General features: G+C 42.8%; 3 protein-coding genes across 9 annotated transcripts in view; all 3 read right to left on the bottom strand.

The window, feature by feature from the left end:
* Positions 1 to 25: 25 nt before the first annotated feature.
* si:cabz01074946.1 (uncharacterized) lies at positions 26 to 3,284 on the bottom strand. Its single transcript, XM_058623784.1, has 4 exons — positions 2,256 to 3,284; positions 1,741 to 1,947; positions 533 to 643; positions 26 to 165 (listed from the first exon to the last, which is right to left on the bottom strand). Exons 1-4 carry the CDS (start codon positions 2,290 to 2,292, stop codon positions 26 to 28), a joined length of 495 nt encoding a protein of 164 aa, XP_058479767.1. The 5' UTR covers positions 2,293 to 3,284.
* A 1,507-nt stretch (positions 3,285 to 4,791) lies between these two features.
* Positions 4,792 to 13,754, bottom strand: vangl2 (VANGL planar cell polarity protein 2). The gene is made up of 8 exons (XM_058626049.1): positions 13,493 to 13,754; positions 9,761 to 10,002; positions 9,531 to 9,654; positions 8,713 to 9,320; positions 7,579 to 7,715; positions 7,346 to 7,481; positions 6,519 to 6,762; positions 4,792 to 6,392 (listed from the first exon to the last, which is right to left on the bottom strand). The coding sequence occupies exons 2-8, from the start codon at positions 9,829 to 9,831 to the stop codon at positions 6,135 to 6,137; spliced, it is 1,578 nt and encodes a 525-aa protein (XP_058482032.1). The 5' UTR covers positions 9,832 to 10,002; positions 13,493 to 13,754; the 3' UTR covers positions 4,792 to 6,134.
* Positions 13,755 to 14,828: 1,074 nt separating this feature from the next.
* The window catches only part of arhgef11 (Rho guanine nucleotide exchange factor (GEF) 11), a 24,024-nt gene continuing 18,317 nt past the window's right edge, over positions 14,829 to 20,535 (bottom strand). For 5 of the 7 annotated variants that reach the window (XM_058624693.1, XM_058624697.1, XM_058624696.1 and 2 more), the window contains 4 exons: positions 20,215 to 20,337; positions 19,789 to 20,078; positions 19,196 to 19,328; positions 14,829 to 19,108 (listed from right to left, as the gene is read on the bottom strand). In XM_058624693.1, coding sequence (XP_058480676.1) covers positions 19,059 to 19,108; positions 19,196 to 19,328; positions 19,789 to 20,078; positions 20,215 to 20,337 — 596 coding nt within the window. In that variant the 3' untranslated portion in view covers positions 14,829 to 19,058. Of the gene's footprint in view, positions 19,109 to 19,195; positions 19,329 to 19,788; positions 20,120 to 20,214; positions 20,338 to 20,535 lie in introns of those variants that run through there. The other 2 variants (XM_058624699.1, XM_058624700.1) reach the window with 2 other exon arrangements.

Below are 20,535 nucleotides of genomic sequence, written 5' to 3'. Positions count from 1 at the left end.
CCCTTGTCTTCCTTAACTTCCTGTCTTATTGTCCCGCCTTCATGATTGTCTGCTGCACCCTGATGTGGTTCACCTGTGTCTGGTGAGGTTTCTCCCCTGGTGTTTTTGGATTCTGTGTCTCAACAGTTGGGTAAGTTTCCTTGTTTCTTTCTTTTTCTGCCAAACCTGCGTGACATTTAGGGTCTGTGTTTGTGGTTGAGTTAGCTTAGCATATCAAGTCAACTACCCACGACCACACAGGGACTTTTCTGAAAACATGTCATTTATTGGCACAAAACTAAAAGCTAAAAAATAAAACTAAAGAATAACTGACCAACCACACAATTTGATGCTGCCCCGATCAAAGGGAATCCACTGCATGTGAAATGATATCATTGGTGGTCGTACCATCGTTGATTTTAAGTAATCTGCAACTGGACTGTGTTTCGTGGAATTAACCAAATGCCCACTCCAGATAAAGTAGAAAGAATTATCTCTATCTTTTTAACCATCTCAAAAGACAAATTATAGAATGGTAGCAACCCCAACTTACGTCGAATTGTGAGCTGGTTACTGTTTATTGAGTTTTCTTTCAATGTGTTCTTGAGGCGCACACTGTATTCCATGGCGTCTTGTTCAGTCACATTATAAATTGTTAAGTCACCTGCACGGAGGAAAATTGGGGGAAAAAAACAATGTTAAGATGTTAACTCGTCCGTACTACGTTTTCGTTACGTCCATTGTGTTCAGTATTGTGTTGTGGTCAGTATTGAGTCCATGTTTGATTCCAGGGGCTGTCCGACAAAGAAAGTTGTCAAATTTGCAGTTGACGTACAGAAATATCAGAAATGCTGCTCGTCGTTAGTGTTAATTTTGTAAAAATGTTTTAATTTAGTCTTGTTTCAAATGTCCTTATTAGTCTTTGTCATATTTAATCATTCACATACCATTTTTGTTTGAGTTTTAGTCAAAAGAGAATTCAAGGTGTTATAGTTCACATCACTACATTTCGTCTAACTATCTTTGTTACTCGTGACTACCAAATAAAATCAGAAGAAGAAGAAGAGTTGGTATTATGGTCTGTATTTATATAGAGCTTTTCTAGTCTTGATGAGCTGCTTCACACTACAGTTTTCTCCCATATACACATACTGCAACATGGGGTTAAGTGTCTTGCTCAAGTACACACAGAGACCAGCAGAGCCAGGAATTAAGCCCACAGCCTTCCAGTTGAAAGACAACTCGCTTTACCACTGAGCCACCATGACCCAATCCTTTTACTTCAACTTCTACCAAAGTCATTTTCTACTAAGATACTTTTACTTGTACTCATGTATCCCCTTTAGGTACTTTGGACAGGTGAATGACGAGGAAAGGTGACTGGACAGGGACAGGTGAACTGGAACTAATTAAGGTGAGAAAGTTAAAGCATTTGTGACCTTTGACTGATTTACATATTTTATTTTGTCAGCACTTTCATTTGTAAAGGTTTGCCTTTAAAAAAAAAAAATAATGTGAGATTTGTGTCCCTATGTACTTCTTGCACGAGTAAATTTTTAGACCAGTACTTTTACTTGTACTGAGATACAATTTGATCAAAACAGTGGTACTTGAGTAGAATACTTGAGTTATTTTTCCACCTCTGCATGTAAGTACATAGGGTAGTGATGGAGACAGCATTTTGGACGGACAGATGTAAAATGGACAAAGATGGAGTATAAATGGACCTTTAGACTGAAGTGCCTGGTGTCTATCGCTCACCTGTGGAGATGTTGAGACTTAGTCTTCCGCGAAACTGCTTCGTGCGGTTCAAGTTCATGACTCTCTTGCGATAGGTGGCAATGTGGGTGTCGTTGCCGAACGTTGACCACTCAATTGTCTCGAGAGTCCACGCTGGGTCTGCTCTCGAGGGCAAGAAGGCGGTTTCCCCGTGGAACACGATGACTTCAGCAGCACGAGTCAGAGCCACTGTGAAAACATTTTTTTTTTCTTTCTTCAAAGCCTCAAAAACGCCTCAAAAACGGCTAAAAACGCCTCAAAAACGTTTTGAGGCGTAACTTGGTCATAAAGTTAGACGGGAAACATTTAGGGTTACTGACTAATAGTTTTGTGATAACAGTTGTCTGTACGGTGTAAACTAAGTGAGTGATCTGAGAGAGTTCTCTTCAACCTTCTTCAGACTCTATCGTACCAACACGACGTTACAGTCCAAACCTGACTTTACACATTTTTAACGTTCTGGGGATATTTTCAGAAAACAGAAATAAAAAACCTACCTTTGAGAATTAGGAAGACGAACGTTGGTCTCAACATCGTGGAGGCGCAGTTAAAACAGGAAGATGGTGAGTTCCTGGTAACTGACAGGGCTGACGTTGTGGTTTAGTTTTTGTACTGTAAATTTCCCCATAGATTAGGAACAATATTCTTTGGTCATCACTGAGGACACCTCATTGGAACCTCAAATGAAACCCCATTTTATTTGAGAAAAAGAAAATAAGCTTTACATACTCCGCCAACTCACACTTTGTGCTCACTTCGTGACAATTCCTCTCACACACAGACAACCAAAAAGAAAGAAAAAGAAAAAAAGATGACACGTGACTGTCATTTACCCGTAAGTTTACAGTGTGAGAAAATGACGAGCAAAAAAGTACAAGCTTCCTTTGCTGAATCTAAAAAGTAACATTTTAAAGTCTAGTCTTTAAAATGTCTTTAAAGGAGACATATTATACCCTATTTCCCCAATTAAAATAGTTCCCTGGTGTCCTAATGAACATGTCTGTGACAAGGATGAAGCACCATAGCAGTTCAATAACCCTGCTAAACCCGCCCCTTTCAGAACGCTCGGTTTGGTGCATGGTCCCTTTACATGCAAATGAGACACAGGCAAACACACACCCACTTCTTCCAGGGGGTTTCTGATTTGTCCTCTTTACAGCGCTCACTCGCTCATTTCCTGTTCCCTCCGCTCCATTCCTCACCCCCTCCCTCCACTAGTTCTCTAACAATATCAACATGGCAGCGTGCGTGGAAAACAGCGAGAGTGCCGTCACAGGAAGAGACGTCCTACATAGATCGAGCCGAACAGTGCCGAACTGTAAATCAGTTAAAAACACTTAGGGACAGCACCGCTGATCACCACCGCTGATCACCAGCGGCGCGCGGCAAGCTGAGTCTGTGCTCCCGTCATGGAGGACGTACTGAACAAATATTTTTAATTAGGACGTGTCAGAATGGTCAGTTATGAGCTCTATGTGACCTTTACTTAACAATGTGTGTGTTTGTACAGAGCCGGCCCTGGGCATAGGCAGTATAGGCAAATGCTAGGGGCGCCGTCATCCGCAGGGGGCGCCGAAAACGGAGGAAAAAAAATAATATTATATTTTTTTTTTATTATAAATACTACTTTTTTTGTGCCATTATTACTATTATTTCGAAATATTATATAAGCCCACAGCAACATAAAGTCATAGCAAAGACTATTAAATAATGCAGAAGCCTTTTTTCTGGGTGCAACGAGCCGTCGCTCTGTACCTGCCCTCTGTGAGGGGGGCGGGGTCAAGAGGCCAGCTGCCTGAATCTGACCGGACAGTGACCCAGAGACGAAGAAAAAGATTAAGGACACTGTATCGGAATTATGTCCAAAAAACTAAAAAGATAGAGGTACAGTAATGTCAATGTGATGAAGTTCATGAAATTAATAGTTTAATGCATCGTAGTTACCGTTGTTGGAGCAGAGTGTTAGCTTGCTAGCTTACTTCGGACGATAGCAACATTGTTTAATAATCAATAAATAGCTGAGTCGACGTGTGTTAATGTTACTCCACCTTAAATTCATCAAGGGCGTTTGGAAACTTAACGTTAGGCCTGTTCAGGTGTTAATTTACAGGTGTCTTTCCTGCTTGTATGTCAGTTAAAATGCTTTTAGTTGTCCATCCCCTTTGTAATAGGGTGGTTGTAAGCCTTTGGTTTTATGTGTCACAGTTTATCTTTGTTAAAGTTGCGATGCAAGGGGGCGCTAGCTAAAATCTTGCCTAGGGCACCAAATTACTCAGGGCCGGCACTGAAGGGGAACCACGAAAACATGACTGAGTATACTTTTTCCACACTTTGGCGACTGGTAGGGCCTCCAGAGTCCCAAATATAAGTATTAAAATGGTTAAAAAGTTGATAAGACATATGATGAACCAGAAAGAGGCTGTTAAGTACAACACAGTATTAGGGCCACATTGAGATGGCCACAAGATTAAAATCTCAATTTACGAGATTAAAATTGTAAATTTATGAGGATAAAATCGACATTTCCGAGAATAAAGTCGTAATATTCTAACTTGTTTTAGGTGTTGTTCAAATGAGAGCACTTTGTGAAATTTCTTTAGTCTCGAAGTCTATGAAATAAATTTTTACTCAATGTGGCATAATACTCTAAAAAAAAAAAAAATTGGATTACAACTGAAAAAAGAAAATAGCTGATATATAAATCTGTCGCATTCAAAAAAAATCCAGACAAACTGTTCTTTTGATTTTCACAATAGAATGAAAAAAAAAAAAAAAATTTCCGATATTGTGCTCAAATGAAAAATTAAAAAAAAGATTTTCCATCTTAAATGCTGCAGCACGAGTTCTGACAGGAACTAGAAAGAGAGGCCATATCAATCCTCGCCTGTGGAACCAACTTCCAGCCACAAGAAATACATTTTGCAAGCAATATTTTTACAATAGAAATATCCCTCCCTCCTATATACGGTGGCCCAGAAGTGCAGGTGATGACGCCTGGGAATTAAAAAAATAAAACGGTCATGGCAAATGTCGTGGCTTCAGAGTTCATTTTTTTCCATCTTTATTTACAGTCTACGCCCACAGCAATGGTGCTTTATTCTACATTATGTATACTTGTGTTACCAGTGCATGGGTAACCACGACATAACATCCATGTAGGCGACAACAAGGAGCAGTTACAATCAAAGTCCATCCAGTGTTTTGTTCAGGGGAACCTTTTTTTTTTTTTTTTTTTTTTGCACTTTTGACTCCATTGATGCTCAAAGCTACGGTGGCCGACGGGGGACAAACGCACCGCAACGAGCCAAAACACGCGCAGGAGGAGAAACGAGCTGCGTGTTCACAGACGCCGCCGATTCACGAGCACAAAGGAAAACAAAAACACACGCAACGTGACAAACCCAACCCCACAACACAAGCAATAACGGAAATGCTCCGGGGTCCGTGCGAGCGCTCGCCGCCGTGCAGCTCTACGACCAGCCACTGCTTAATTCTTACTTTATTAAAAGACCTTTCCCAAGAGGTCAAGCGATCCCGCACTCGTTTTCCGTAGTCAAACTATCTGACGTTGGATTTTAACGCCTGAATTACTGTGTACATTGATATCTGATAGTGTGCTGTGAACCAGTTGTACTGTACGATGTTTGGAAAAGAGAAAAAAATCTAATTAAAAAGTCCAGATAACCCCCTTTTTACTTTTCTACGCCCAGTGCAAACTACTGCCGATTTGAATCTGCAGCGTTTGTGTATATGCAGCTCGTCGCTCCTCCCGCGTGGGTTTTGGGTCATGGCGGTGCGTTTGCCCACTGCCAGCCACCGTACCAAACAGAGCCAACGAAAAAAAACCAGGTAAGAAGAGAACAATAGCCGTGACCTCATATCACAGCAAAACTATCCTGTAAGAGTTTCATATTTAGACACGTCAGAGTTAAGAGAAGGCAGCTTCTCCCCCCCGTCTTTTCTCCTGAGAGGAGCTGTTACGTCTGTTAACAGCTTTTGATACAATGGGAAGTGGAAGCAGCGTGATGTGCTTTATCACAAGTAAACAGTCAGTACTTTGAGGTACAAAAAAGGAACAAAGTCAGTGACTAGTCATTGTGGCCTCGCCTAAAGTAGTGACTGTTGGGTTCATTAAATGTGATCAACTGTCCAAACAAAATCACCTTAAAGAGAGATTACAGGGCAAACGAGGTGAAAATATCACATTTTAGACACATGACTGTGATTTCAACTACTCAAATAATCCACATTTTAACACGTTTTGATTTCAGACGTTTTGTATAGTAAGATACCAAAATGTTTATTAAAAAAAAAAAAAAAAGATAAAAGGATACCCTGCATGTACACTTTAAAACATCTATTTCCTCTCTCTCCTCCTACACCGATGTTTCTGACTGCAGCTTCATGACAAACTTGTGATTCTTGGGGTCAACGAATTCCTCGGCCAGATGCAGGAAGGGCAGCGCCGTCACCGTGACGACCAAGGAGAAGTCCGTGCGTTTCAGTGTGAAGACCTGGCCCTGACGTAGAGACGCCGTCACTGGCTCCTCACTCACTAGTGTCCACTGGCGCCCCCTGCTGGCGTCCTGGTACTGGAGGGTGGGACCTGGGCTGAGGTAACACTCAAGGAAAGCCTTGAACACATAACACATAGTTTTAGAATAAGCTTTTAGCTATTATTCAATTATATTCTGGTCATACAGTCTCTTCTGTTCATACTTACACCTCAATCTGAGGCCTGCAATGTGCCATTTAGTTACCTTGGGGGTCATGTTGTGCGTGATGCAGAACTGCAGGTGGTTGATGATGTTCTCCATGCTGTGGTAGGACTGCTGCCTGGTGGCTCGCAAGTACTTCTGCATGGCCCGCGCCATGGGAGCGAAGATGGCCTGAGCCGCCTCCCTCGGGTCCATGACCTCTCGTGGGTGTTTCGGTGACACCGTCGCCTCTTCTTCCTGGTGGCGCTTGATGTGGGTGAAGGCTTCCTCTACTGACACCACCAGTCTGGGGGAAGAAATTCCAGTGTGAGTGACACACCAAATGCCCCATTCAATACTTTTGGCGCTTTTCCACTGTCCAGTTTTTTTTCTTTTTTGGCTTTTCCATTAGTGATAGTACCTGGTGTTTTGTTTAAGTACCTGCTTCTGATTCAATACTTAAATTTGACGTGGACAGACTGCTGGCCACTGGAAGAGTCACGAGCACGACGTCCGACACACAAATCAAACCGAACAATGCCAAACTGTAGATCAGTTAAAAAGACTTGAAAAGCCTGAAAACGTGCGTGAATCTCCAACATTTAACGAACGAAATGTCTGAAATCTCAACATTTAACTGCCGAAAGTCGGCGATCGTGAGCCGAAATCACAACCTGTTCAGCCGTATTTCAGTTCAGTGGTGTCAGTGCAGGAAGCACTGGACTGATCACTAGGCACTAGTTTTAACGCTTATAAAACGACATACAGTACTATCCCTAATGCAAAAGCAAGTCGAGCAATGCTAGAACTGTATAGTGGTTAGTTTTTTTTTTTGTATAGTTTTATTTCGTAAAAACTCTCTGCATATATTTGTGTATGTCCCTCTTTACCGGGCCTTGCGCTTGCGGACCCTCCGCTCCACCTCGGCCTCCTCGTAGTAGTACTCGCTGTAGGAGTTGTCTCTTTTCCGAGAGGTGGCTGCGATCACGGCTCTGGACTGACCCGTGGAAGCATTGGTGCCGTTCTCTGCAAACACCAGTTTAAGTTTAAGATAACCTGACCATCTAACTGACAGGAAGAGGAATCTGAACTGTCCTTGACATCACAGAAAAATGTGAAGTACCTTCTCCGAGATTGTAGACCTTGAAGGCCGACATCTTTCTAGTGAGGATGGACTTGGGCAGGTTAAGCAGAGCTGGATTATGGACCGGGAAGTCATTGTAGTACTGGTCCAGAAGCCACACTGCTGCCCTCTGAATACTGCAAAGTTCAAAACACAGTGGTTATTTAACCGTCATGCACCGTCACGGCACAATGACCACAAGAACATGTACATAAGGGAAGTGGTAAACCACCAGAGGCAGAGCGGGAACTTCCCCGAGGCCTGCGTGGATTTAGAGGAAATATCTGCTGTGTGATAAAAATCCACAACGCCGCACCAAATGTGTTGACCATCTCTTGTAACATGTCAAATTAGGTCTAAAAGTCAGAAAATAGCATAAAAAGCTAGTATAAGCAGCAGTATTAGCAATGTCTGCGAAAGGTTTTGGCTGTGACTTAAAAGTCAGAAAATAGCATAAAAAGCTAGTATAAGCAGCAGCATTAGCAATGTCTGCGAAAGGTTTTGGCTGTGACTTAAAAGTCAGAAAATAGCATAAAAAGCTAGTATAAGCAGCAGCATTAGCAATGTCTGCGAAAGGTTTTGGCTGTGACTTAAATGTGGGTTCAGCTACAGAAAGGAGTCAAGACTAGCAAGACAGAGAGAAAACATCCAAAATGATCTTGAATAAAGTCTGATGGTAAAAAAAAAGAAGCAGTATTTATTATTAGTAGTAAGTAGTAGAGATCTTAAGAAAGTGGCTTCACAAGATGCTAGTTAGCTCTTTAGCCTAAACAGTGAGATAAATTAAGATAAGATAAGATAGTCCTTTATTTGTTTCCCAGTGGGGAAATTTGCATTGTTACAGCAGCAAGACGATAAAGATAATTAACATAAAAACAAATAAAGAAAAATACAATATACAAAGATATTAACACTCAGACTATAAAAAGTAGTTAAAAATAGAATTTAGAATGTACATTATAGACAGAAAGTGGCATAAAAGTGGCTTAAATCAGTTTCTGGATTTCAGTCCCATCGAATTGGTAATTGTTATCGGTCGATACTAAATGTTCAGGTAACTTATGTGTCGTTGAAAAATCTCTACATAAGTCAAGAACTACTGAAAACCAAAAAAGACAAGATTCCTTAATTTACCTGAGATGTCCCACACTGTAGAAGCGACTTGCTCCGTCTGTTGTCCTCACGACTTTCAGCGAGAAAGCAGGCTGCAGTTGTCTGATCTCCAGCAGCACCAGGGCCAGGTACTGAATGAACAGCAACGCATCCACCAAAGAGGCCGCGTATCCCACAATGCCCCTGTAGTCCGTCTCTCTGGGCTCCAGCACCCGCACCCCATAGAAGAGCCAGTAGGACGCCACAAAGAGGAAGACCAGCACCAGCAGCAGACACCGGAAGACGAAGAATCGCGGGAGAGTAGCTCTAGATGGGCGGAGGAAAAGCGCCCAGGTGGAGATGAGCAGGATCAGGAGCTTAAACGCCAGAGAGATGTAAAGACCCTCGCATGGAGTTCCACAAGGGTCTAGTTTGTCCCGCCACAGCAGCTGTGGGAGTGCCAAAAAGGCCAGAGGAGTGACCATAGCAAAGAGCCCCAGGATGGCGGTCAACACGACGCCAAAGTAACGGCGACACTCCAGCGGCGAGGTGTCCTCCAAGTCCTTAGAGACACGTGTCAGATCCTCGTTGGAGATGCTGTCCACGGAGGTACCAGTGACCACTGTGGTGGTCTCGCCCCAGTTGTCGTCCTGTGGGCAGAAGTGGACACGGGAAACCACTGATTATAGAAGGTTCTACACGATAAACCTCATCAGAATAATTTGTTGGGAATGCTGAGTCAGTACTTCATACTATTGTTGTCCTGGTTTCTCATTATTTGGGAATGCTGAGGCTCATGCGGAGATCAATACTATATCATGAATACTTTTTTGGGGCAAATGCACAAATTAAAATCTCACCCTGTCGTCTCCCCTGGTGGACTCAGCATCCAGCAGCGGCTCGCCAGGAGCCAGGATGCTGACCGTTTTGTCTCCACGGACGCTTCCATCACGGCTCTTTGCGCGATGCTTGTCCCTCCTCTCTCTGGAGCGACGTGACAGAAAGTGAAAAAAAATTACTTATCGACAATAACGGTTTCATACGTCCTGTCCTGGACGGTTACCCTTGACTTGACGTGAGACATGTGTACCTGTGTTTGCGGGACGTTCGCGAGTGGGACGACTTGTAGGAGTACGCCGAGTACACCGACTCGCTGTCCATGTCGGAGGCTGGCGGTGGGCGGGGTTTCCGAGCCCCTCCTGCCCCTGAGCCGCCGCCCTTCTCCCAGACCACGCCCAGCTGGCTCTTGCAGTCACCGATGGACTTGGAGGAGAGGGCCAGAGGGAGGCGCAGCAAGTCCACTTTACTCCTGAGGGAATCTATCTTGGAGGCCTGGGTAAAGAAAGGATAAAGAGTGAACTGTGAGGAGGAGAACGCGAAAGGCAAAAATATAATTTGTCAAATCAAGCAGGAGTTAACGGGTAACAACAGGGTAACAAGGACAACGTGGAAAACAACTGCAGCACAAAGAGCAAGCACATTATTGCATTGGTAGAACAGCGAGGAGCGTGAATGAGGTTCCAGCCGCACACAGGACACAACTGAGCCTTTTCTTTTGCTTTGAGGGACTTTTTTTTTTTTTATAAGCAAACTCAAGTGATTTGTCCCCTGAGTGCATTCTCAGCCAATAAAGGGCCTTCTATTCTGGGCTGCAGTGTAGACGACATGCAACGCACATGCACAGCACCAGCGCAGCTCGAAAATGTCCCAGTTTTTTTTTGTTTTTGTGAGAGAAGACACAGGCCAAGCTAAAACTGTGGACTGTGTTCCAACTGAATCATAATCACTTGAAAACACTATGGTACTATGGCCATGCCTCATTTTTCAACAGTGTTTCTTGCATTCTCTAACAGTCCCCCGTGATCTCCAGGGGCAACAGAGCTTAACTACTACAATGGGGATGAATGGGAGGCAGTGGGTGAGAAAAGTCAGAAAGGGAGGTGTGTGTGTATCTCCATGGGAACCACAACATCGATACACACCCAACCCCCCCCCCCCCAATCCCTAAACTACACCTCAGACGGCAAATCATTTACCAGGCTAAAATTCAGATTTCTGATCCTTTTTGCGTTTGAGTTGATGGGTCAAAACAAAGTTGGGTACTTTCCAAACTCTGGCTGTCAAACAAGCACACTCCTAATCTAATAACACATCTCCTCGCGCTCCCTATTTGTCACTTCAGATTTCAGTAATGCTTTTCATGTGATTTTTATATACGGACTCTTCAGATCCAGGCAAACACATGCGTAGGGCTTACAAGGATGTGCGCGAGTAAAGGTCGGTTCCAGTTACAGCAGCCCAGGATACATGTCCCCACAGACGATCTTGCTGCCAGATCCTTCGTCTAATCCCCGGTTCATGTCCAAATGAGTTCGCGCGATCCTCTGGGGATTCCTCTGCACCTTATATCCTGCTAGATTTGTACGCAAATCTCCGGGCATTTACCAGGTGCTTCAAAAGCTAGTAATAATGATTCAGAGAAGATGCATCAACCCAAGTGTTGTGCCAGAGGTTAGCATTCTAGGCTGTGCTGATATCATTTGACTCTAAATGGAACACAATGCCCTTTTGAAGACCTCAAACTACAGATTTTCTACTGTTTATCAACGCAGCCATAGTCCGACTAAGTCCGTCAATCGGACAGCTCGACGAGTCCTAGTATACGCGCGGAGGAGAAAATCGGTTTATTTGTCGGGTAGGTCCGCCTCCATAGTTGAACGGTGCGATGGATCGCGATGTAGTTCTGTATGTTTCGTATCTGCTGTAGCGGTTGCCGTGTTATCCAAAGAAAGACGCCACCGCCGCCTGATTTCCGGCAACAGCACTGCACTTTATATGTCGCCTCCTTCTATTTCCAGGTCAAAGACCGGGGAAGACATTTTGGCACATGTGCAGAACGACAAGTCCGACTTAGAGTATACATGCAGGAGTAATCGGACTATGAATCGAATTATCCAGGTATGTTAGTCTGACTAAGACCAGCTGGATTTTAGACTAACTAACCAAATTATTGTCTTAGTCCGACTAAAATCGTACTTTGAAGTGTCTAGTTTTCTTAGTTTTCCGTTTCCCATTCCCTGCACATACTGTACGTCTCACATACGTACATGCATCAGTTCAGCTATACAGGACACAGAACAACACACCAATGCTTGTGCGAGTTCAAAAACATAACACCACACTCAACGTCACTCTCTGTCTCTCTCTCTCACCCGCCCGGCCTGTCTGAGACAGTCAATGCCATCGATCGACTCCAATGAGCCGCTCCCACTGTAATCAATCCACACCCTCATGATGAACACTGTTCCCAGCGTCATCTGGGATATGAGAGAAATCCTTAATGTGTCGAGAGGAAATGGAACAGAAAATGTCTCTCTCTCTCTGGTGATTCTGTGATTAAATCACACCAGGTTACGTCATCATTTTATTGTAAATGATTGTAAATTGGCAATAAATGGATAAAAAACATGAGTACTCCTGTAGAAATAGTGTATTTCCTGTCAAAGCCACAATAAAACACACAAATGCAGCCTTATATTGTGAAATCTAAGAAGTAATATGTGTGTAACTTTGAAACAGATGTCTGTTCCAAACCGAGCTAGGCCGATGCTACAATGTGATACCAAAAGACAGAGTGTCGTCATTGGAAGAGTCATGAGCGCGACGTCCAACACAAGAATCAAACCGAACAATGCCAAAACTGTAGAAATCCTGAAATGGCTTTAATCTCCAACTTTCAGCAAGGAAATGTCTAAAATCTCAATATCTAACAGAGGAGAGAGTGTATTTAGTAACAGCACTGATGAAAGTTGGCGATCGTGAGCCAAATTTCAACCCGTTCATCCGTGTTTCAGTTCAGTGACTGTGTCATGCAGGAAGTACTGAACTAATCTTTTTAATGATTCAGTAAACCGAAAACAACGGCTTAACAAGTCAGTAGTTTGTGTGTGTCGCGTATAAAACGACGCCACAGCAGTTTCGCTGAGGAGGTGCTATTGTAATGGAAAACCATACCAAACCGCGCCGAGTTGAGCCACGCTGGAACTGGGTACTGGAAAAGCGCCAATACAATAGATGCGCTGTAAGAAAATGGGAATGGGCGAATGGCAAAACTGTAGTCTAAAGCAGCTTTGAGTGGTCACCGTCACCATTCCAGGTCTCCTAAAACGCAGTTTCTGTGCGGACAAAATGCCAATTTGACAAAAAAGAAAGTATGTGTATTCATCTACACCCACTTCCGTGTGGACAACACCTAATATAATAACATTTATAACACCCAGGAAAGGTTGTGGTTCCCTTGTGTGGCCCCTGGGGTCCTCCAGGCCACATGGTGGCAGTGAGCCAATGAGGTGTGGCTGTAGATGCTCAACAAGCGTGAAGGATTTTTTTTATTATTTATTACAAACGTCACAGTTTAAGGTAACTGCCTGCGACCAAAATCAAGATGATGCTACTTCTGATTTCACATCCAGTGAGAACAAAGCAGAACACACCCAGACTGAAGAGCATCACACTGGTGACTGAGCAGGAAACTCGCCAAAAAATAACAAATAAATATACACCAAACACGCACGCTCGCTGTGTGTACCAAGTGCTCCATTTGGCACGTTTGTGCGTAAAAACGCAACATGGATTAAAGCGCGCGGTGAAAGGAAAAAGGACAAGAACAAGCTCCAACTGCCTGGTGGAATCAAGAAATGAAAGATCGGTCACGTAATCTGTCAACTCCTTCGTGGACTGCTTGAAAAAGAAAGTGGAGGGATAGAAAAAAATACTTCTTTTATCTGTGATTTTTCAGGCCTGCAGCTCTGAGAAGTCTCACCTTTCTGCCCAGAGAGAAACATCTACAGCCCGAAGCACAAAGAGCGGAACGTCTCCAAAAAACACGAAGTTTCCCCAATCGCGTCAAATCCCCTTTGTCCACAATCTCATCTCCAGCAGAGTGTAATCCGTGGATGCACTTTCCGTTTTGTTTCAGTCCCTTTTCGAACTGTTTTTTCGTGCGTGTTTCGCCTGGAAGGAGGTTTCTCGGTCTGTATCGCGGCGCACAAAAGGCAGCTGCACGCAACAGCTCATCCCCGGCTCCTCATCTGTTGAGAGGGAGGGACAGAGACGAGCCCCCGCTGAGCTGCGGGGGGAGGGAGTTGTCCAGCACCGGCTCACATCATCCAGCGTTTCCGGGGATAGTGACTATCAAAATAAAACCAGCACTACAGAGAACACGCCCGACGAAATCAGAAAAACCCTTTGTCCCTCTAATTTAATTTAAAATACATACATGAATAAATACAAGTTGATGGATTGTTGTCAGCAAACTGACTAAATTACCATTTAAATATTGAATGAAGTGGTTGAACCCATTAATAATGGATGGGACAGCAAACAGAGGAGTGGACCACATTGTAAATAGTGAAGTCATATATACATATATATGTTTGTGTAAATATATATATATATATACTGTGTATATATATATTCAACTTTTATGTATGTTAAAGCCATATTTTGCTGTGAAGTTTAGAGCTAGCAGCAGACTACCTTAGCTTCGCATAGAGCCAGTTGGCCTCTGTGAATGCTAAGCTAGGCTTAAAAGCAAAAACTTAACTCCCACCCGTGTGTGTGTGAAATACAGAGCTAGGACAAGCGGCAGGTTAACATTGCTTAGCACAATGACTGGAAATGGGCGACAGTGGGGCTGTGTTTATGCTTAACTTAAAGTACAACTTGTACTTGCTAAGCTCAGCAGAAGACTAGCTTAATTTAGCATAGAGACTGGAAATGGGCTACTGCCAGTAGCTCTCCTCATCTGTTTGATGTAGCAACAGCCACAGGTTAGCTTAGTAAACGTAGCACATAGACTGGAAATGGGTGAGAGTATTTATTTTTGCTGTGTGTAAAATACAGAGCTAGCATCAAGCAGTAGCATAGCTTTGCATAAACATTGGAGATGGGTTACAGTAGGGCTTTGTTTATGCTACACTTTAGCTTTAGAAGCTCTAAATCCTTGTGTGTGTGTGAAGTAGAGCTGGCTAACTAGCTTAGCATAGAAATGAAGTTCCTTTCTAACTCCTTTATTACAAAATGTGGTAGAATAAATAATAACAATAAATAAGATAAATACTTCATGTTTAAAAATCAATGACTCAATTTCCGCACAATTTTCTTCATCCAGTTTCTTTTTTTATTTTCACAAAACACATGTATCCGAAAAACACGAGTTCTTTTTCCTTTCTGTGCAGCTAACAATCTCACCAATTTTAAAAACAAGGGCAAAGGAAACAATAATTTATACATCCTTAAAAAAAATCATATCTACAAAAATAAAATCAAATACAATGACTAAGGCTTTACAAAAAAAAAAGAAATTAACATATATAAACCAAGTGGGTCTGATTTCTCTATATTACATGAGTGAACAAGATAAAAGAATAAAATTAGAATAAAGACAATAAATGAGATGATAAAGATGTGTGTATGCATACAGTAGTTTGCACCGTGCAGGGAAGTTTAGTTTGTGCAACATCATTATCATTATTATTATTATTATTATTTAAACAAGAGGAATCAGTTATAGCTTTCTTCACAGCCCAGTTGGAGCCGCGATGCTGATGTCAATGTGTGAGGAGAGAAAAACAGTGAAGGAAAGAGAGAAATTGAGTGTGTGGAGGTAGAAGTCGGAGAGAAAAATGCTGGTAGAAGAGAAGATGTGGAGGAAATAGAGCTTTTTATGGACAAAATGTTCCGCTTCCCGGTTCGAGTTGGTCGAAGAACAGCAGCGACAATGTGAAGGAACAGGAAAGTGTCACCTTCGACACGAATGATGAGATAATTCACTTTGGTAAAACAGTTTCTTTTCTTTTTTTACATTTTAGCACTTGAGTCACTCTGTGTGCATAAAAATCAGCAGTCCTGACTTTTTTTAAAATTATTTTACGCATTTAGTACATTTTTACACACATTAAAATCCAAGTTGTGCCGCTTCTGCACCGTTCAAACCTGGTGTTAACATCCGTCCTCAGTAATCTGACGTCCCTCACACTTTTAAATATCACATCTCGTCATAAAAATCATGTTTCTAATGTGTCTGGCTATATAGACGTATTTAGGAGTGTAGGTGTGAGTGTTGATATTGCGGCAACAAATAAATCACATTAGAGTGTTGATTAGTGTACAAAATAAACTTGAAAATGCTGCGAATCAGAGGAGGTTAGGTGAGGAGGTGATCTCTAATGGCTCTTATCTATTACACAGTTCCAGTACTACTCGGTTCTCCTTGGTTTGGCTTCGGGGAATGTTGTTTTCCATGAGCGGGTGAGACACTAACGCACAAAAGCCACGTTTCCACCATGGTACAATTCAGAGTGACGCTTTTTTGTCACCAAATCAGCTGACTGTCGTTGGTCTAGCTCCACCCATACCATACCACTACTCTGGTAACCCAAGGGAAGGGTGCCAAAAAAAGGAATGGGCTGGGGCCGGTTGGGTTGAGGGTTATTTTGGTACTATTCCTAAAGAAAACACAAAAAAATACGCATTGTACTAAACCGTTCCATTCGGAAAAAAATGTACCAGGTACTAACCCTAATTGGAAAGAAAAGAAAAACCAGAGTAGAACTGAGCCGTAATAGAAGTGTATAATGGAAAAGCGCCATAATTCGTCTAGAGGATGGATTGAAAGATCAGGAATGAGGAGGCCACCTATTGTTTGACCTTCACTTTGGATGTTATCAAATTGCTCGGCACGGATGTTAACGACAGGTCTGAACGAGGTCCTGATCGTCATTTCGCTGGTTAAACAGTGGAAACTTTCCACCAGGAAGTGAAATATCTTTTTTGACATTGCGTAAAAGGTACTAGGCTCCTATTGTGGTTTTAGTTTGGTAGTATATCGTCGGGTGCAAGTATTTGAAACCAGCTCAAATAAAATTCTGTCCAGTGTGGTTCTATGCAGCGACATTACTGCCTAGTGTCTATTTAGCATTAGGAAAAAAAGGAAGAGTGGCTGCAGTGTCAGTCTTTGCTGGTTATAGGAGCCTCAACTCAGGCTAACAAAAAAAAATTTCTTAGTGTCAAGAAACTTTTCCTACATAGTATCCAAAAATACTTTTCAGTCCAGCTAGAATTCTTTTTTTGCTTTCATGCAAAGAATTAAAATCAGCACGGCTTCCCATGTCTGCGTGTGAACCGCATGTTAGCTTAGCTTAGCATAATGGCAGGAAACGGGACTATAGCCGGACTCTATTTATGCTAAGCTAAGTTTGACAATTTTTTCTCATTTTCACACAGAAATAATACCCCACATGTGTGTGTGAGGTAGCCAACATCATGTTAGCTTAGCATGAATAGAAACTGCACCTGGGCTTTGTTTATGCTAAGTTTGACATTTTTTCTTATTTTCACACATATCCCACTTGTGTGTGTGTGTGTGTGTGTGTGTGTGTGAAGCAGCCAGCGGCATTAGCTGGTTTAGCTTAGCATAAAGATGGGAAAGAGAGGGACAATGGGCTACAGCCACATTCTGTGCTAAGCTAAGCTAAGCTTTTTTTCCTGCAGACTTCACACCCCACATGTATGTGTATGTGTGAAGTAGCAAACAGCATGTTAGCTTAGCACACATTAGAATTTCTATCACACCCCACATGTGTGTGGAGGAGACAACCCTATGTTAGCTTAGCATAAAGACTAGCAATGTTGCTCCCAACATCTTGTGTGAACATGTTGTGCGGGTTAGCTTAGTTTAGCATCGAGACAGGAAACGGAGGCAAATTGGCTACAGCCGTGGTCTGATTATGCTATGCTAAGCTAACTAGCAGCATACAGTGAACTCATAGCTAACACACCTACACGAGAGTGGTTTTGATCCTCTGGGCTAACTCTCAGCAAGAAAGCAGATGAAATAATTTCGTTTAAAAAAAAAATTGTCTAATCTAACTGCGTGTCCTTGCATTTATAAAAATTATCTTTAAGAAAAAAAAAAAAAAAAAAAAAGCTTTTCTTTCCTCGCCATAAATACAGTATCACGGGGATCTCTTATCGGGAATCTGCTTGGTGTAAAGAGTCCATTCACGTTTTTTGGATGTGAGATGATGGGATGGAAACACTCTACGGCAAAAAGAGATGCTGGTTCACAGTGTTTACTGTGGCATTCACACACAAAAGTCAAAACGCAGACGGGCAATGTCAGCGGCAATATTTGGCAGCAATGTGATAAACTAACAGGTTCTTTTTTTTTCTGGCTGAAAAGTTCAAGTTTCTATGTTCGAATCTGTTTTTTTTGCATCCGTTTCTTTGACGCTCGACGTTGACATTGCCCGTCTCAAATCTCCCACAGTCGCGTGAATCCGTTGAGATCCCTGTACACCTTTGTGAAGCAGCACTGGAAATGAAAAGTAAAATAAAAAAACCTGCCAGCATTTCAGTAGTAAACAGCAGAGTAGTGTTTTTTTTTCTTTTTCAGAACTTAAAACATAACAATCGATAAGAAAAACAACCATGTAATGATGAAAAAGAAACTAATGTGGTGACGGACAGCCATTTTGTAGCTTAAAAGAAAGGCTTTAGGAAATAACAAAATGGCCGCAACTGTTCCCACAGATGGGTCAACCATAGTGGGGGGGGGGGGGCTGCTGTGGCTAAAATTACGCATGTGTTTGTGGTATTGGTTTCCTTACCCAGTGCAAATAACCTGAATTATATTTAATTATATTATATAGACACAGTCCGTCGGCCGCAGCGACAGGTGAACTCAGTGTAAAGCGTCCAGTGGAGAAGTGATGGCGGTGGACCCTCGGTGGGCCGTCTTTCGCTCAAGTGTCGGTCCCTAAATGCAGCCCAAGGTGCGTTCAGTTCCTGATCTGTCTGCTGCAGAGGATGCGCATGCCAGAGGGATGCATTGTGGGTAAAGTGCTGGGGTGGTGGTCCCTTGGATATATTTTTTTTTTCTCCTTAAATTAACATTTTCAACACGTCCCTGCTTCTCTACACGTCTGTCTTTCCTTCACAAATATCCAACTTGGTCATTTTTTTTCCCTCCCTCTTACTTTCAGTTCCTCCATCGCTTCGCTTTCCTCAACTTGTCTTCTGCCCTTTTTTTTGTTCCTTCATCCTTCACATCCCCCTCGACTCCCTCTTGCTGCGGTAGAAGTCTACGTTGCGTAGTTTTGCGTCGACGCTCCTTAAATGAGTCTGACCAGATTCTCGGTGAACGGTGGGAAACAAAAACGGAAAGAAAAAACGGCTGCAGTCGTTCCGCAAGGTTCCGCTTCACTGGTCGGCGCATGCAGGGACAAGGGGGCAAAGGGAGGCGGAGCTACAGCGGCCAAGTCTGACAGTAGTTGCATATGTAGATATGTCCGTCTGCGAGTAAATCCACTCCGCATAAGAATCCATCAGAATCCTGTCGACTGAATCCTGGGTTCTGCCGGACTTCCTTCTTTTCCTGTTCAAAGGAGGAAAAGAAAAACAGATTTAATGTGTAATAAAATAGAAAAATTTGGATAAAAAAGAAAATTCATCCCCCGCTCACCATCGCCTGAGCCACGATCCAGAGACGGCGTCCTGGAGACGGTTGCCGAGTGACACTGTTGGTCCCCTGACTCCTGATTGACAGACGGCTCGGTGAGGGTTTTCAAGAGCTTGTGATGAGCCTTCTCTATTTCCTGTTGAGAGATTTTCATCAAAGATAATAATGGAAGGCGTAAAAAAATAATAATAATAAGTATCTCAAAAATGATGGTAAAGTGAAAACTAGGGTCAAGTACCAAACTCAGTACTTTTAATGGTACTGAACGAGTACAAATTGACTGGTACTAGACAAGTGCCGTAAGTCAACTGTTGTGTATTTATTCTCGCAAGTCATCTTGGTTTAAATTGAGAACTTTGGGCATATTGTACCATTTTTAAATCTGCATTTTAGTAGTTTACCGTTTTTGTGTGACAACAAAAGTGCAGATTTATTATGGTTAAATTATGCAAATAAACCCAATCTTCTCCATTCCATTGGGACGTGAGTTTACTCTATATTTGAACTTCAGCTACAGGAAAAACTGATAACAGAAAAGTAAATAATAGTTGATCAGTCATTAGTAGGTTTGGTTAAAAGACATATAATCACTCCACCTTCAGCTGACGCAACTTGCTCATCAACCCCTCAATCGTGTGGAAAATCTCGTCCACGTTCTTGATCATGTGACTCTGGTTCCCGGTCAGAAATCGACCCGTTTCTTCTTCTTCTTCCTGCTCCAGTTGCATAGCCTCCGATCGGTCGCGCTCCGGTGGACCGCAGACCGGCGACGTCACTCCCTCCACAGGCCGAGGGGAGTTAGCGGCGGTGGGCGCGGGTGGAACGCTGAGGTCATCGGTGACGCTTTCACCCTGCTCTGTCGGCATCACCAAGTAGAACATGTTGCCTGAAGACCACACAGATGAGGCGGTGAGTGACGTTGAGAGGCTACATTAACATCAATCACACATTATATCAATCAATATCTGTCGACTCGTTATTGATGAGAGAATGTGAAACTGGACTGAATTTGTCTGCATTACCCTGCGTAGTGGCCCCGCCTCTCGGCTTGGACGACTGGTCGGAGGGGAGGGTAACATCATCAGTGATGCCGTCAGGGACAGAAGAAGAAGAAGGAGGAGGCGGAGTAGGACCCACAACCACAGCTATGTAAAGATGACAGACGTGTGAGGAGGAAAAGTGTGTGGAAGAGGAATGAGAAGAGTGTATGAGTGAGGGAGAAGTTGAAAAAAAGAGCCAGTGTAGAGTGTGTTTGTTGTTGTGTTGTGGAAGGAAAGCGGACAAAAAAAAGAAAGAGGATACAGTGAGTAAGAAAAAATAAATTAAAAACGATTCAAAGTGTG

This window comes from Solea solea, chromosome 3 (genome assembly GCF_958295425.1).
Source record: "Solea solea chromosome 3, fSolSol10.1, whole genome shotgun sequence".
Lineage (NCBI taxonomy): Eukaryota > Metazoa > Chordata > Actinopteri > Pleuronectiformes > Soleidae > Solea > Solea solea.
The sequence above is the reverse complement of the archived record's forward strand: the minus strand, read 5'-3'. Positions and strand labels throughout refer to the sequence as shown.

Excerpts from the sequence above, each read along its gene's own strand:
- vangl2 (XM_058626049.1), bottom strand. The coding sequence starts at position 9,831 with ATGGACAGCGAGTCGGTGTACTCGGCGTACTCCTACAAGTCGTCCCAC. Across the intron at positions 7,482-7,578 it reads GGTCTACAATCTCGGAGAAG|AGAACGGCACCAATGCTTCC; the intron begins GTACTTCACATT and ends TGGTGTTTGCAG. Across the intron at positions 6,763-7,345 it reads GTCCGCAAGCGCAAGGCCCG|ACTGGTGGTGTCAGTAGAGG; the intron begins GTAAAGAGGGAC and ends TTCTTCCCCCAG.
- si:cabz01074946.1 (XM_058623784.1), bottom strand. The coding sequence starts at position 2,292 with ATGTTGAGACCAACGTTCGTCTTCCTAATTCTCAAAG. Across the intron at positions 1,948-2,255 it reads CGTCTTCCTAATTCTCAAAG|TGGCTCTGACTCGTGCTGCT; the intron begins GTAGGTTTTTTA and ends ATGTTTTCACAG. Across the intron at positions 644-1,740 it reads AAGTCTCAACATCTCCACAG|GTGACTTAACAATTTATAAT; the intron begins GTGAGCGATAGA and ends TCCTCCGTGCAG.